Here is a 14,750-nt window from a genome sequence, read left to right as displayed (position 1 = left end):
TGGAAGACCTCGGCCATGGTGGTGGTCGTGGGTATGGGGGCGGTGGAGACGGCGAGGGTGGAGGGGTTCATGGTGGCGGTGGTCATGGGGTCGCTGAGGGAACCGATGGAGGCGGAGAGGATGTCGGGGAAGTGGTCGTCGTCGAGGAGGCCGTCGAAGTCGTTGTTCGGGGAGTTGGCGCTCGAGATATCCGAATAGCCGGACTGGCTCGACGTTGAATTTGCAGAGTTGAGCTTGTTCTTGCGCCGGGTGCGTTCCGCCTTGTCCCGCCGCTCGTCCATCTCGGGCCGGATCTTCTTGGGCCGCCCCCGTTTTACCACCTTCCGCACGACGCCGTCAAAGGCGCCGATGCACATGCCCCGCTGCCTGTGGCGAGTGAGCGCATCGTGCCGGGCGAAGCTGTTGCCGCACTCGCATGGGTAGGGCTTGATGCCCGTGTGGATCTTGGCGTGCCGCTTGAGGTCGTGCTGCCGTACGAAACACTTCTTGCACGTTGGGCATTGATACTGCCGGTCGTTCAAGTGCGTCTGGACATGGCTCTTGATGTTCTCCTTGCGGCCAAACGGCTTGTTGCATCCCTCATAGAGACACCGCCCACTTGCCGTCCGATGGGTCCGGCCCCTGGATAAATGCTGCGATGTCATCGATGCTGACGCCCGTCTCGGTCTTGGTTTCCTCAATGTTGATATCCGCGATACTCGCCGCACTGGTAGCTGACGCAATAGATTCAGTCCGGCGGTGCGGGGAGCCGCGGCAAGATGGTGCCTCGTTGATGGGCGATGGCGGAACGAGTGGAGGAATCGTGTTAAGCGACTCAAACGTAAGTGGGGGAAATTCTGACTTGTCACCGAACCCGTTGTCTGACTTCATAAACGAGAACATGGACGGTCCATCTACTGGACTGGCGGGAATACTCCCATACCCGCGCTCAAACCTCCTCAGCTCGGCACTGATGGTGCGCATATTCATGAACTCAGGAGTCTGGAGCCCGGGGTTTGGTATCGCCATCGGGATCGTGTTCGCGCGCGGCGGTGTGTGGGCCATGGCCTCTGCTTGCTGGCGAAGGTCCTGGAAAACGCCCGAGTTTCTGTTGTTGTTCTTTGTGCGTATGGGCTTAAGGGTTTCCTCCATTGACTCATCGTAGCCCTCAGAGAACCTGTTGAGGGTTTGTTGCTGCAACGGCGTTGTCTCGTTTTTTATCGACGCATCGACTGGCGTTTGAGGGAAGTACTCTAGGGACGTGTAGTTAGTATCTATACCTGCATTTCAGGCGGCTGAGCCGTGATACATACCATTTGTGATTTGCCCACTGGGAGTGCATGGCCTTCCCGAGCTCTCGAAACCACCTTCAGCGGCCTGGAACTTGGCGCTCACCCGCCGTGAGGAACGGCGCGAGTGGGTGCTTGCTGTTTCCGTTTCCGATCCCCAGCCCTGACCCTCGCCACCCGGGCTGGAGTCTGGGAAAGTCATAAAGCTCGGCGTCGAGAGGGCGCTGTCGGAGCCAAAGAAGTCAAACTCTCGGGCAGGGTCAATGCCGGTACCATTGAGCTGGTTGATAGTGCGCTCAAACGGTGCAAGAGACCCCGGATAGGCTTCGAACGGTAGGCCATGCGCCTCGGTCAGTGGCCCTTGCCCAGGCAGTGCGTTGGTGAAGCGGCGGCTTTGCGGGGTGACCTGCGGCGAGATCAGGAAGTTGTCGGTGTTGTTTTGCTCGGTGAACGTGTTCTGGTTCAAGCCGGGCCGTGATGCTCGCTGTTGCGGTGTTCCTCGCAGCACCTGTTGTGGTCTTGTTGCGGGCCCTGGGCTGTTTGACTGCTGGATAGCGAGTGGCACGTATCCTCGCCGCACTGTCGTGTTTGCTGGTGCCGGTGCGAGTGGCTGCGCCCGTGTGTCTAAACTCAGCCCCCGCCGGTGGGATACTGGCCGGCGTTGCTGAAGATTGGGCAGGGGCGCAATTGCCACTGCATCGAACGCCGATGGTGTCGAGTTTTGTCGCCTGTGTTGGCGTTGGCGCGCGTGGAGGCCGCTCATCTTGGGTGGATTCATACAGGATAGCGCAGGGGCCGATCCCGAGAGAAATAGATATTTATTGTAGTTGGATGCCGCAACTGCCGCCCTCGAAGAGCACCGGACCCGGTTCGTTTCCAAAACTGCAGCAACCTTTACATTATTAGCCACCGTTCTTTCGTTGCCCATCCTACCACTTCTATGATGGAGATGAAGCGCACCTCAGTGTATAAACCTGGCAGCCGGGGGTGGATCTGATGGAGAGAGGTGCAAGCCAAGATGGAGCCGCTTCTGGCCGGGCTGGTATGAGAAAGGGCCTGACTCGCCGACGGTTTTCTCTTGTGTTCTCGGTCGGAGAAAGTGCAGTTCTTTGTTTGCGAGTTCGAGATACTCAGCGGTACCAATGGGACTTGGGAAAAGCCTCGAGCCAGAAAAAGGATTCCAGCAGATAACCGTGGCAGAAGTGTGGAGTTTGGCGATATTTGCGAGTCCAGGGTGCTGAAAACGGGCGAATCGACCCTGATGGTTGCAGTGCGGTTTTGTTTACCTGCGACGGCACAGCGCGTTGCTAGGGACAACACAGGTGGCGGCTGCCACAATCGCCGCATTGATTGGCGCGCAGCCATGGGTGGGGTCATGTCTCACACGACGTCATTCGACTTGTGGGTGCCTGCGATCGGTTTTGGCTTGGCGACATCGAGTGCTTCATTCAGCCTTGGGCCTCGGGAAAAGATTGCAATTGTTTTTAGCACCCGCCTTCCCTCTCTTGACAAACAACCTTTCTTGCCTTTTTTCTCTTTTTATTCTTCTTTTTTTCTTTTCTGTCCTTCTGTCTTTCTTTCCTTTTTTCCTGTTTTCTTTTTTTTTTTTTTTTTTCTTTTTTTTTTCTTTTCATTCGCACAAGATTGTCACAAGTTTTGACCATCTCAAGCCTGGCAACGCTTGGCGTTTCCGCGAGTAATTTGTTGTACGAAGTATTTTGATTCCCGACCCTTAAACATGGTCGAGTTGTATGCTTGGGGTATCACTCAATGAGTTTCGTTTGGCAGAGCGAGACAGACGACTACGCTGCATCCGGACAGCATTCTACCGTTCTACTAGAGTCACAGCTCATGTATTTCTCGACCTCGACCCGCTCTAGGCTTTTCTCCATGCCTGGTCCAGCATCTCCTTCACCCTCAGCGGCTTGATCTCCGGAAACGTCTCGTTCAGAAAGGCCTTCGTGGGTTTCAGGTCGCAAATGCCGTACTCAAACCAGAGGCCAAAAGCGGCGGCCATGGCCTGCTGGGGTTCTTTCGGGAAGAACGGGTACGAGGGAATCTGGGCCGGGAGTTCGGTGGTCTGGCCCAACTTCAGCTTCTCCGTGCTGTCGTAGGCGACGTTGAACTTGGTCCCTACACCGCGTCAGCATGGGGCGAAATGAGAGACAACTTGGGGACACGCTACCCTTGGCGTCCTCGGCCCAGTGGAGAAACTCATTCCACGTCACCCGGTCGCCGAAGATGTATGTATCGGGTTCCCACTTCGGGAGGTCTAAGCTGGCAGCGACAAACCGTGCGACGTCGGTGGTGTGGGTGAAGATCGCGGGCGTGTTGCCGGACCCCGGGATCGCCGCCGCGTTGTTGGCGATATCTAGCCAAAACACTAGGGGCATCCGGGCCAGCCACGACTTGACGACGGGGATGCCCCAGTAGTCCATGAAGTAGCCATTGTGGAACACGGTGTACTCTAGGTTCTCTGTTTTCTCGAGTTCTCTGCGTGCATTGGACTTGTGGATTTCTGAAGCGATCGCACTCGACTGGACACTACGCGGGTTTTATGGTAAGACATTGTCTAGGGAAACCGGGGCAGATAGGTGTGTAACTAGACCGCAGCATGAGCAGACTTACGGGCGGCTCTGGACGGGCGTGCCCCACCCGCTCGATATGAGTCGCCGGGTGGTTTTGGACAGGTCCGCAGCTCGGATCAGCTCGAGTTCATTCGGCGTGCTGCCATCAGCGCTGTGCATGGCAATTCCCGAGACCACCGTATCGATGTTGTTGTCTTCAAGCACTTTCACGATGGCATTGACGTCAGAATAGTCAACCGGGACAATGGGCGCGCCGATCTCGGCCTCGAGTTCTGGGTTTGGCTAAAGCGTGTACTTGGTAAGCCGCGTGTGAATGGCTGGACCCCCAGGGCATGCCAAAAACGGTAAGTTGACGGCGGCCGGGGAGTGGCATGGGTGTTATGGCCCTGCTCTATTCGTACCTTTCGAGACAGGATCTTGACTTCATACTTCCCAGTGGCTAGGATGGCCTCAACGATAGCCCTACCCACATTACCTGTCCCCCCTGCAACTGCGACGCTGGCAATAGGTGCCATAATGCGATGATGTGGTAGGATGGTTGTTGGTTGGGTTACTTGGGCGGTTTTGGATTCGATTTAAGCAGCAAGACCAGCTGATTCAGGTCGTTGATCTTGTGGAATCAAAATCACAGATGGTTGGACATAATACCCAATATTTTATACTGTCTCTCTCCTCTTCCCAAGTTCCCGCGATGATGCGATGTCATCTTCGCATCTTCTCAGTCCGAACTGCTGAGCTGACATGCATGGACCTCTCACAGCACCTGAGCACAGATCAGGTCACAGGTCAGTCCCTCGGATGCAGATTGATTCCGGCTTTCCCGGACCCCCCGATTCGGAAGCTTACCAATAGCCAAAGCCGATCGCCCAAGAGAGCCGATAACCCAATCGGGCGGCGGGCCGACAGTGTCTTTCGGATTTTCGCGATTTCTCAGCAATCTTGGCCGAACTGGCAATCGCGGAAGCAATTTGCATCCGGTTTGGGGGGTTGACCAGCCGGAGTCATTTTGCTCCCGGATTTAAAACTTATACACTCCTGCAACCCAAACCTCCAATTCCAGACCTACAGATGTCCACCAAACACGCTTTGTGGTCAGCATAGTTTGTGGCTATGTTACCTAATCGTCAATCCTCGGAATCTGATCTTGAAATGGCCCCCGACACTCCGCCCGCAAGAAAAACGCGAGGACCACGTGTTTCGCGGGTAAGTACATGCCGTTGATGAGGTAATGGATTGAGAATAATGATCTTATCAAACGATTTAGGCATGTACACGATGTAGGACAGGAAAACTGCGATGCGATGGCCAAACGCCTGCTTGCGCGCCATGTGCCGATCGGGGTCATCGCTGTGTTTATCCGGCCACTCAGAGACTGCGCGGGCCTGGAAAGAGGTAATACAGGTCAAGCATGAAGCACCCCTTAAGACAATGTGGCATCTGTGCTCACAGCCATATGCAGTAAACAACGGATCGAGGCCCTCGAATGGCGCTTGGCTGCCCTGGAGTCGAGGCTCCGGCGCGAGTCGAGAACCGACTTGTCCGAAACAGCTCTCAGGTCCCCTGAATCACTGGTGTCGGGCACCCAAGCAAGCCATACAAGCCATGCGAGCCAAGCGAGTTCCTCGCCCCCCCACACTGCGGACATTACCGCGTTTGGAGGGTTTATGCCACCCTTTCACCAGCTATCTCCGCAGTTTACCATCGAAGAGTCCTCGAAACCGCTCGACCGCATCGTCTTGTCACCCCTGAGAGTAGAAGGGCCCGAGCTGGGGCTGATAGAACAGTTCCTCGGAGATGTGTGCGCAGAGCTTCCGTTCATGGGGATACAGTGGTTTATCGACCAAATGAGACTCCCCAGTACACATGCAGCCGGCGTACCAGAAGCCTGGTGGCAAGGCATTACCAACGCACTCGTCGCAAATGTTACGTACTTCAAGACATCCAAGACCCCCTTCCGAGAGGTAGCGGCATACGCCTGGACCTTTTTCCGCAACGCCTATGCCGTGCTCCCGGAGCTCATCCTCCACGGGAATAGCCTGGGCGCGGTGCAAGCTATCCTGGCCATGGCCATGTTCATGCGGCAGTCAGCAGATACGAGGGCAACAGCGCTCCTGTTCTCGCTCGCCGTTAGGATGGAACTATCGGCGGGGATAGATGTCAAGGCCGCCTCCGAGAGGAATCCGGATCCAGTCGATGAGGAGAATCGTAACCGGCTTTTTTGGGCTACCTTCATCCTCGACATGGACATGGCAGTGAACACCGGACTCCCTCCCGTGCACACGGAGGAGGTAGTCACGGCGGACCGGCCAGGTGGGCATTGCCTCAAGCATGGGTCATTAAACCCTGCAGATGCCCTTAGTCACGGGGGCTGGGGGGATATTGTCTTCAGGCTTAGGGCGGAGCTTGCTGGAATCCAGCGGCGCATCGCGACCCAGTTCACTGCTCCCGACCAGGCTGAGCTGTTCGCCTTAGAGGCGGAGATTGAGGCATGGAGCCTCCGTGTCCCGATCAGCATTCGCCCTGACTGGCCTGACAAACCCCAGACCATCGGCAGCGACGAGGCCGCGGACGTGTCCGTCGCCATGTTACACTTGGCCTACTACAACAGCGTGACCATGATCTACTGGGCCGCCATTCGGCATGCCAAATCGCAAATAGTGGAACCGGCCCCAGCCCTCGATCCTCCCCACGGCCCAGTGCAGGACGACCGAATGAGTGGCCACAAAAGTGTGGCGAGGGCCGCCTCCAGGGCCACTATATGCGCCATCTCACGATTCCCCACACAGGTATTTCCCGAGCTCTGGTAAGGATCTTCCTCGACGACCCAGCTCTTACCTTTCGACTATCACTAACCAACACGCCTCTAGGAGAGCATTGTACCACCCAGTTGCCGCCAGCATCGCCCTCTTGGCCCTCGTTTGCAAGGAGCCAACACACCCCGAAGCGCAGGGCGACTTGTTGCTGCTTGGTTGGTTTGCTGGGTACTTGGAAAGGATGGTGCGCGATGAGGGCTACGATTTGGAAAGAATGCGAGACGGGATCTGCACGTTCGAGAAGGTCGCGAGTCACGCTGTTAGCGCCGCCATGGCTTCTGACATGCCAGTCAACCCGGCGTTATGGCCCCTGAACGTGGCATCAGGCCATACCGGCAAGGCGAGTAACTTTGTCCCCTCAATTACCTTTTTCCGACTAACGGCTCCAATCTAGGCTCTTTCCATGATGGTTACATGCGCCTCGTACCATCCTATGTACCTAGCCCAGTGCTTCATGAGCAACACGCCAAATCGGGACCTCGACAACGCGAAGCAACTTGCCGATATCATGGGTCTCCAGTGGGGCAAGAATGATTACGGCCCTTTCGTCCCAGATTCCTTGATGCCAGCCACGTACGGGTTCGCTTTCGGCTCTAGCGGGTTCCGGTAGAAGATATGCAGGGGGGTTGGCATCCGGGGCACCCAATAACTATGGAGTGGTCGTTCGGTGCGGGCAGAACTTGAAGTTGCGGCCAAGGAGGTTAATCGATGGGACGTTGTGATACGGCCTATGCCGGAATGGACGGACGAGTAATCTCGCCTTCTTTGCCGTCCTTCAGCCTGGACAAGGACTTGAAATCAACGACAAGAGGAACATTAGCCGCTTTTTGCGGACAAAGCTCCAAGGAAACGGCCAGCTCAACCCGGCCCTGCCTTGTCAGCCACGCCGGGAAGCATACTCGATCGATCATCCACAATGCAGAGCAAAAAGACGAGTATTCAAACCCGGGGATCCTTCAAGGCCACTTACCACAATATACCGACCTTGTACTTCTCAGGCTCCCTAGAAAGGCGTACTGGGCACAACCGACAAAGTACATCCCGCCTCAAGCGCAAGCCCCATGAATAAACCTACCTAAGCCACGCGCGACGAACTCCACGCCCTGCAACGCCTACTCACCTGCTACTTTACCAATCTAGCGCACTAGCGGCCACGAATACGACGCGGGCGCGGTAGCAGCAGGATCAAATATCCCCCCCACTCTGAGCAGGCGGGCCGAGACCGGGAGGGAGGAGCTTCTTGAGCCAGGTGGGCATGAGATTGAGCAAGATCTAGAGGTAGAGATTAAGGAGATTTTTGATACGGACCACATGGTCCTGTTGACAGAACGGATGACGAGGGGGTAGGTTTGCCGATAACATCAGAAAAGTTGGGGTGTTAAGGACTCACCAGGCCCGTTCGCAGACTTTGACTGCCGTACCTGGTATTTATACTCCAGTACATAGGTAAACCGAACTTCACTATACCCTTAACCAGAAACAGTTCAATGAAGAATTGGGAAATATCCGACTAGGCAAGGTGATGGTGGGGAAGAAGCAACACCGTCATTGTATTACCATAGCTGATCCCTCTTTGACCGAATCATGTTTTGAGATGGCGTGCATCTGCGTATTTCCTTTTTGGGATTTATAAAATTACCTCCACGCTTGCCGTATATTGCTTTCCTGCTAAAAGTCGAGGAGATTCTGAAAGTGGCGGCCATTCGGGACCCGGCCTCGACCGGACATAACATAGGGGGATCCCGCTCGCAGCTTCCGGCATCCCCCCGATACTCCGAAAGGCCCGGACCACCGAGCTGAACGTACTTTCCGTTGAGCAATTCCGACTCGAATAAAGCCATCTCGTTCTTGACATCCTCTGGTGCTCGCCTTTCTTCCCGTACTTCATCATACACACAACACAAACACACAAATTCCGGCGACATCCCAGTCCTTTTACAGAACTCAACAAATCAAAAGACTTGTCTCATTAACCGCCACGATGGTTATCGCAATTCCCTCCGCAAGCTTGGAAGGCAAAGTTGCCCTAGTCACGGGTGCCGGCCGCGGTATTGGAAAGGGAATCGCCCTCGAGCTCGCCCGCCGCGGCGCTTCGGTCGTCGTCAACTATGTCTCCTCAGCTGGCCCGGCTCAGGAAGTGGTCGATGAGATCGTGAAACTCAACAACGGCGCCCGCGCCATCGCCATCCAGGCCGACGTGTCCGTGGTCTCCGAGATCGACCGGCTCTTCGCCCAGGCCAAGAAAACCTACGGCCGCATCGACATCGTCATGTCCAACAGCGGCACCGAGTCCTGGGACAGGACCGAGGAGGTCACCGAAGCGAAGTTCGACCAGGTCTTCAACCTCAACGCCCGCGCGCAGTTCTTCGTCGGCCAGGCCGCCTTCAAGCACCTCGAGCCCAACGGCCGGCTGATCCTCATGACGAGCATCGCCGCCGGCCTGCTGGGCGTCAAGAACCACGCCCTGTACAACGCCAGCAAGATGGCCGTCATCGGCATGGTCAAGGCCTTTGCCACCGACTTTGGCGTCAGGGGGATCACCGTCAACGGCGTCGCGCCCGGCGGCATCAAGAGCGATATGTTTACACAGAACGCCTGGCATTACATTCCTGGTGCCACGCCCGACACTCCCGCCAGCGATATCGAGAGGATGATGGCGGATCACTGCCCGCTGGGCCGATGTGCTGTGCCTGAGGATGTTGCACGCGTGGTGGCTTTTCTGGCGAGCGAGGACGGTGGCTGGGTCAACGGTGAGTGTGATCTATTACATTCGTTGGGTTGTTGGTCGTGAGCTAACTGTTTGGCAGGTCAGATTCTTACCATCTCGGGGGGCTCGTCCCAGTAAAGGTCTTTGGTGTGGGTTTGATACCTTCGATTAGTGCGTGAGGTTGGGAGTTTGCGTGTAGTACTGTTGAATTCGTTGATTACAGAACGGGAGATCATAAGAAGTTACGTATTCGTGGGCGTGATTGATTGATTACGAGCCAGGGTAAACTATCCTCCATAATATGGGTGAGGTCTGTGTTGACGAAACCCGTTTCCCGTGGTGTTGGTGAAGACCTGAGGACGTATTGTCTGGAATCCCCATGGGGATGAGGTGCCTGCAAGGTAGCGCAGCACTTCACCATCCTCCCGCTGCTCCCAAATCACTAGCCTCGCAACGGCTCAGACCGCTGACTCGGGCTTGGCCACCTCCTTGCCTTTGTCCTCCTTGGCATTTTCCATTTCTGTATCCTCATCGCCAAGAGGACTTGGGGCTTCCTCAATGGCGTCAAGACCGCTGGCTATCCGGAAGTCACCAACCCTCTTCATGACCTGAAAAACATGTTAGCACGCACCAGTCCTAGACATAAATTGGACGCATCAAGACCCCACCACAGCATAAACATACCTCAGCCAACATACACTCCACCTCACCCAACTCCTCCGCCACGGCAGCAGAAGAAGCCTCCCCACCACCCCCCGAAACATCCACCGCCTCCCCACCCCTCGCCTTCCGTTTCTTCGACCGAGTCTTCCTCCCCCCCTCACCGCCACTACCACCACTCCCCCCCGCACCGCCAGCAGCATCAGCAATAGCCGCCGCCGCCGCTATAGCCGCCGCACGCTCATGCCGCCTAGCCAGCGAGGTGACGCGGCCCTCGAGGAAGCGCACGCGGCTGCGCAGCTCGCTCAGCAGGCGCTGCGTCTCGTCCACCCGCCGGTTGGCGCTGCGGATCTTGGCAGCTGTGGTCTCGTCGTTGTCGCTGTGGACGAGGGTGGTGAGGGCCGTGAGGCGGCGGAAGAGGTGGGGGAGGAGGGTGTCGTGGAGCGCGGTGCGGTTTATGAGGTGGTCTGTTGGGGGGGAGGGGTGTTAGCTTGGGTTTGAGTTTGGGGGAGGGGTTGGGGTTGGTTTTGTAGGGGGTAAACGAACGGCGAGGAGGGAGGAAGGGAAGTGAGGGAGGTGTAGATGGTGGTTGTGTGGTTGTGCTGCTGCCAATAAGAGAGAGAAGAGCGGGTGGCTCGGGTATGAGATTGGGGTCGGAAAAGAATGGGAAATTTCGGTCATTTGGCCTTCGACTGGAGTGACTGTGTTGTGCTCTTCGAACAGCGGGGAATCGATTCATGTTGTCCAGAAGTACTCACCGTCTAGTTTCCAGCTTCGATGCCCGACGGGTTCCTCGGTGCACTGGGTGGTTGACCTTCTGGTTAGCGTGTTTCCAAAGATATGCCAAAGAAGATAGTAACCTTTTCTACGGCCATTAGGCGCCTGTGGTTGTACTGGTCTTCCAACAGCTTTAGCTTCTTTGCCGGAAGATGTAGGTCAGTACCCTCCGGATCATGGATGATCTCATTGAGCAGTAGTCCAAACTCGGACATGGTGGGCTCGTGTTTCTTCTCCATACCGCCGCTATCATCCATGTCATCCATGCCATCCATGTTGTTTGTCGTATCCATGTTAAAATGTCGGGGGAAGCTTTCGTGGATGGATGCGAGGGAAAAGTAATTTTGGGTGATTTAATTGGGGAAGTCTAGAAGAAGAGTTGGTGTGAAGAAATAGATCACTGCCCTTCAAGGCTTATTCACACAAAAGTCATCCGAATCAAGAAACCGGGTTAAACGGCAGCCTGGGGTCCGTGGGCTCTCTACCAAATACCGCGTTAGTCACGCCTATTCACCGAGGGTGAACAATAGATAATACTATTCATAAGGAAGTAGAAGCAACCTATCAATTGTGCGTACAAGAAAAGGCCGGGGTCAAGCCATACTCGCTTCCCGTTCTATCTCGTCAGATGGCCGCTCCAGTGGTTTCACCAGAGATGGCACAACCATAATATGACTTATTATTGTGCGTGAAGCAATCCATTGGCTAGAGGATTGTATTAGCAGGCTTTATAAGGCACTATGCACATCTAGTCAGGTAGTCAGGTAGTATAAGCATTCTGTGAACATCATTGCAGTTCCGTAGGGCTTGTTCCACTCCTAACCACTATGGTAAACCCATGAAGGACTGTGTTATAACTTCAATACGCCTGTGCCAGAACTCCTGATGATTGCTTCGTCATTCGGCAACCGAACGGGTCTTTGATTGGTCGCTTGAACACCACACATGATAAGGGCGTGTTATCCTTTTCTTCTACATGTAAGTATAAAAGGATAGAATAACGCCACCATACAACTTTCTCTTCCTCTCCCCTCCAAGTAACCCTTACCACGACCCGCTTTCTTTGATCTGTTTTCCTGAATTGTTCGCTTACCCGCCGCCGTCAGTACAACCATATTCTGCCTCTCCACTTGCTCCTCACGCCGTGTCCCTTGCGACCACAATCAACAGGTAGAAAATATCTACATCTGGGAGACTCGAAACGATGAGAATCACATCTAGCCAAGCACTGCACAAACCCTGCTTAACCCCGCTGCCTACCCAAGTTAGACCAGAAGCAGGGTTACTCGACGAGGACAGTGAGAAGCGAGTCCTTCGAGAAAAGCTGGAGACGATCGAGGCGCAGAGTCCCGATCAGCTAGCCAAGGACCTCAAGAAGTTCTCGGGCCTTTTCAACCAGAACCTCCAGGCCATAGCGACTGACAATCGCATCAAAGGTGCCAGTGGCAAGCTTCCGTTAATGAACCCCTCTGACCCTTTCGTGGGAAAGGTACGTTATCCTGGAATCTCATCACATTTTCAATTTCCATCATCCCACGTCCCATCTTGTTGTGCCTCGGGATGTGATGGACAACAAGTCCATTTTCATCGCGGTTTCCTCGATCCAGTTGCTAACTGAATACTCGATAACTATGTTAGAATGTCACAAAGAATACAAACCGCGTTGCGGCTTTTGTTCGCCCGACCAATGCCGTTACCACTCCCCTCCGCTCGGCGCGACGTTACCAGCCGTCTCGGATACCTGCCATCTTTACGCTCCCCGGTTTGGTGGTTCCTCCTCCGCCAGCAGCGCCCTATTTCCACCACGCCCCCCCGATGCCTCACAATCCACCGATGGGGCCGTCCGGGTTTCCGCCCAACACCGGCGGCGGCGGGGCCGGTGGCCGCCCCGTGGGGTACCCCACGTACAACCAAAGCAACCAGGCACCGGAGCCAGGCAAGGGGCTTCAGGGGCTGGCTCAGCGGAAGAATGGCCTGGCCATCGCAAATTCTTTTCTTGGTCCTCCCCGTGGCGACGTTCCCAACGGCGCTTGTGCCCGGTGCAATTACCCCAACCCAAGCCGAGGCAGTAACCACCACCCCCGTCCGAGCCAGAACGGTCCCCCCGTGATGCTCCCATATGGTCCCGGCGCCGGTCAACCACGAATGGCATCCAAGCCCTCGCTCACCGCGCACCCTCACGCCACCTCCCGGCCGCCTCTCCCGGTAGCTCAGAGATCCCAATCTTTCCGACCTCCCATCCCTGCGCCCCAGCCGGGTCAGCCAGCCTTTCCGCGGGTCATCCCCCACGGTCCCTACGATCCCCCGCCGCCCTTCCCGCCACGTGCAATTTTCAACCCCGCCGCTACTGGAACGACAGCAGCTCCTACCACGGGTCCGGCTCCCCCTGCGAATCTCATACCCCCACCGTACCCCGTCTCCCCCTTCTTCTCCCGGCGGCCAGCTCCACCCCCCAGGTTCGCCCCAAGGGAGACACCATACCCTGGATCAACCTACCACCCCCCCTATCCCTCCGCCGTTCCCCACGCCGGGTCCTATCACCCCTCCGCCATCCCCTACGCCCCTCCTCCCTACGTCCCCTACCCGCCACCCCATTATGCCCCCTACGCCCCCCACCCTCCCGCACCCCCTCCCGCTCCCGCCGTACCAGCCGCACCGCTTCTGCTCGGCCCGCTGCCCGGCCGCCCGGCCGCACTGCTGTGGTTTGATGCCGTGCCGGGGCTGAAGAGCCCTGCGTGGGTGGCGGTGCCGCAGCAGGGGAATGGGAGGCAGAAGTTTGTGCCGCGGCCGGTGGGGGGCGGGGCGAGGGGGTTGAGGGAGAGGGGATCGCCTTTGGAGAGGGGGAGGAGGGGGAGGAGGGGTGGGAGGGGGGTGTGGTGAAGGTGGTGAAGGGGGGTAGTTATGGGTGTTGATGGTAGATTTTGGTTCATTTGTTTTGATGTTTTTGGTGTTTTGTTTGGGTTGGGTTGGTTGTTTGCCGTTGTTTAGTTCCCGTGGTTGGAGACGATCCTGCTGTTGTGTACAGTTGTTAGTGCGGGTCGATCAGATTGATTAGAGGAGTGGAGATACAGTATGATAGATACCACGAGTATTTTTGGAGAATATCTGCCGGGGACATCATTGTTAGGGATAAATTACCCTGTAGACAGGGGAATAATAACACTGCCATCTACACTACATTGCAACAAACTGGGACGTCTTGCAAAAAACAACCACCAGGTTCAAGACAAGGCATTACCATATGTATTACTCATTACCAGAACAAGCTAACAGCAGACAATCTAGGTTTCCGCCTCGCCGTCTAGCAAGACGATATTAATCCCAAAAACTCCAACCCATTGAACCTTCCCCAATATTACCGGCTAGCAAAGGAGCCAAACTTTTCACCAAGTCACTCACACACATCCATCCCTCCTCATTACATCTCCCACCCACAACACCTGAAACCCCCCTCACCTCTTCCTCCTCACAGTCCCCATCCTCTCCAAGAGCCCCAAATCCCACCACCCCTCCACCATCATCCCCCACACCGTCCGCCTCTTCTTCCTCGGACTCACCCCAACAGCCCCAGCCTCACACCCTACAATACTCCCCCTCACCGACTGCACCCCGCCCAGCCCACTGCCCAACCCGACCTCCTCAAAACCCAACCCCCCCCTCGGCGGCGGCGAACAAACCACCACAATCGGCGGCGGCCGTTTCTTCTCCTTCTTCTCTTTCCTACTCTTGGATCCACTCTTAGATGACGACGACGACATGAGCCCGCCCAGCCCCAGCCCGATGCCCGAGCCGAGGGTGCGCAGCGGAGAGAGCGGCGAGCGCGGGATCAGGCCGGGGATGCGCGTGTGCTCGGCGGGGATGGTGTCGGCGGTGGGGGAGATAGGTGGAGGTCGGGGAGTAGAGGGATGATGCGGAAGGTGGGGGAGAGGGGGGATTT

The 14,750-nt window shown here is 56.2% G+C and overlaps 6 protein-coding genes across 6 annotated transcripts in view; 3 read left to right on the top strand and 3 right to left on the bottom strand.

The window, feature by feature from the left end:
• CHGG_09933 (uncharacterized protein) overlaps positions 1–2,031 on the bottom strand; it is a gene marked incomplete at both ends in the record, with an annotated part of 4,097 nt that extends 2,066 nt beyond the window's left edge. Inside the window, 3 exons of the mRNA XM_001227859.1 lie at positions 9–506; positions 592–1,232; positions 1,293–2,031. Coding sequence (XP_001227860.1) covers positions 9–506; positions 592–1,232; positions 1,293–2,031 — 1,878 coding nt within the window. The remainder of the gene's footprint in view (positions 1–8; positions 507–591; positions 1,233–1,292) is intronic.
• Positions 2,032–3,144: 1,113 nt separating this feature from the next.
• CHGG_09932 (uncharacterized protein) lies at positions 3,145–4,371 on the bottom strand (the record flags this gene model as incomplete). The annotated part of the gene is made up of 4 exons (XM_001227858.1): positions 3,145–3,401; positions 3,454–3,812; positions 3,897–4,138; positions 4,258–4,371. The coding sequence occupies 4 exons, from the start codon at positions 4,369–4,371 to the stop codon at positions 3,145–3,147; spliced, it is 972 nt and encodes a 323-aa protein (XP_001227859.1).
• A 634-nt stretch (positions 4,372–5,005) lies between these two features.
• Positions 5,006–7,279, top strand: CHGG_09931 (uncharacterized protein; the record flags this gene model as incomplete). Its single annotated transcript, XM_001227857.1, has 5 exons — positions 5,006–5,059; positions 5,143–5,248; positions 5,306–6,659; positions 6,724–7,021; positions 7,118–7,279. 5 exons carry the CDS (start codon positions 5,006–5,008, stop codon positions 7,277–7,279), a joined length of 1,974 nt encoding a protein of 657 aa, XP_001227858.1.
• Positions 7,280–8,650: 1,371 nt separating this feature from the next.
• Positions 8,651–9,514, top strand: CHGG_09930 (uncharacterized protein; the record flags this gene model as incomplete). The annotated part of the gene is made up of 2 exons (XM_001227856.1): positions 8,651–9,419; positions 9,477–9,514. The coding sequence occupies 2 exons, from the start codon at positions 8,651–8,653 to the stop codon at positions 9,512–9,514; spliced, it is 807 nt and encodes a 268-aa protein (XP_001227857.1).
• A 320-nt stretch (positions 9,515–9,834) lies between these two features.
• On the bottom strand, positions 9,835–11,088 carry CHGG_09929 (uncharacterized protein; the record flags this gene model as incomplete). Its single annotated transcript, XM_001227855.1, has 4 exons — positions 9,835–9,984; positions 10,061–10,503; positions 10,795–10,853; positions 10,931–11,088. The coding sequence occupies 4 exons, from the start codon at positions 11,086–11,088 to the stop codon at positions 9,835–9,837; spliced, it is 810 nt and encodes a 269-aa protein (XP_001227856.1).
• Positions 11,089–12,017: 929 nt separating this feature from the next.
• Positions 12,018–13,693, top strand: CHGG_09928 (uncharacterized protein; the record flags this gene model as incomplete). The annotated part of the gene is made up of 2 exons (XM_001227854.1): positions 12,018–12,302; positions 12,452–13,693. The coding sequence occupies 2 exons, from the start codon at positions 12,018–12,020 to the stop codon at positions 13,691–13,693; spliced, it is 1,527 nt and encodes a 508-aa protein (XP_001227855.1).
• Between the last annotated feature and the right edge of the window lie 1,057 nt (positions 13,694–14,750).

This window comes from Chaetomium globosum, genomic scaffold (genome assembly GCF_000143365.1).
Source record: "Chaetomium globosum CBS 148.51 scaffold_7 genomic scaffold, whole genome shotgun sequence".
Lineage (NCBI taxonomy): Eukaryota > Fungi > Ascomycota > Sordariomycetes > Sordariales > Chaetomiaceae > Chaetomium > Chaetomium globosum.
The sequence above is the reverse complement of the archived record's forward strand: the minus strand, read 5'-3'. Positions and strand labels throughout refer to the sequence as shown.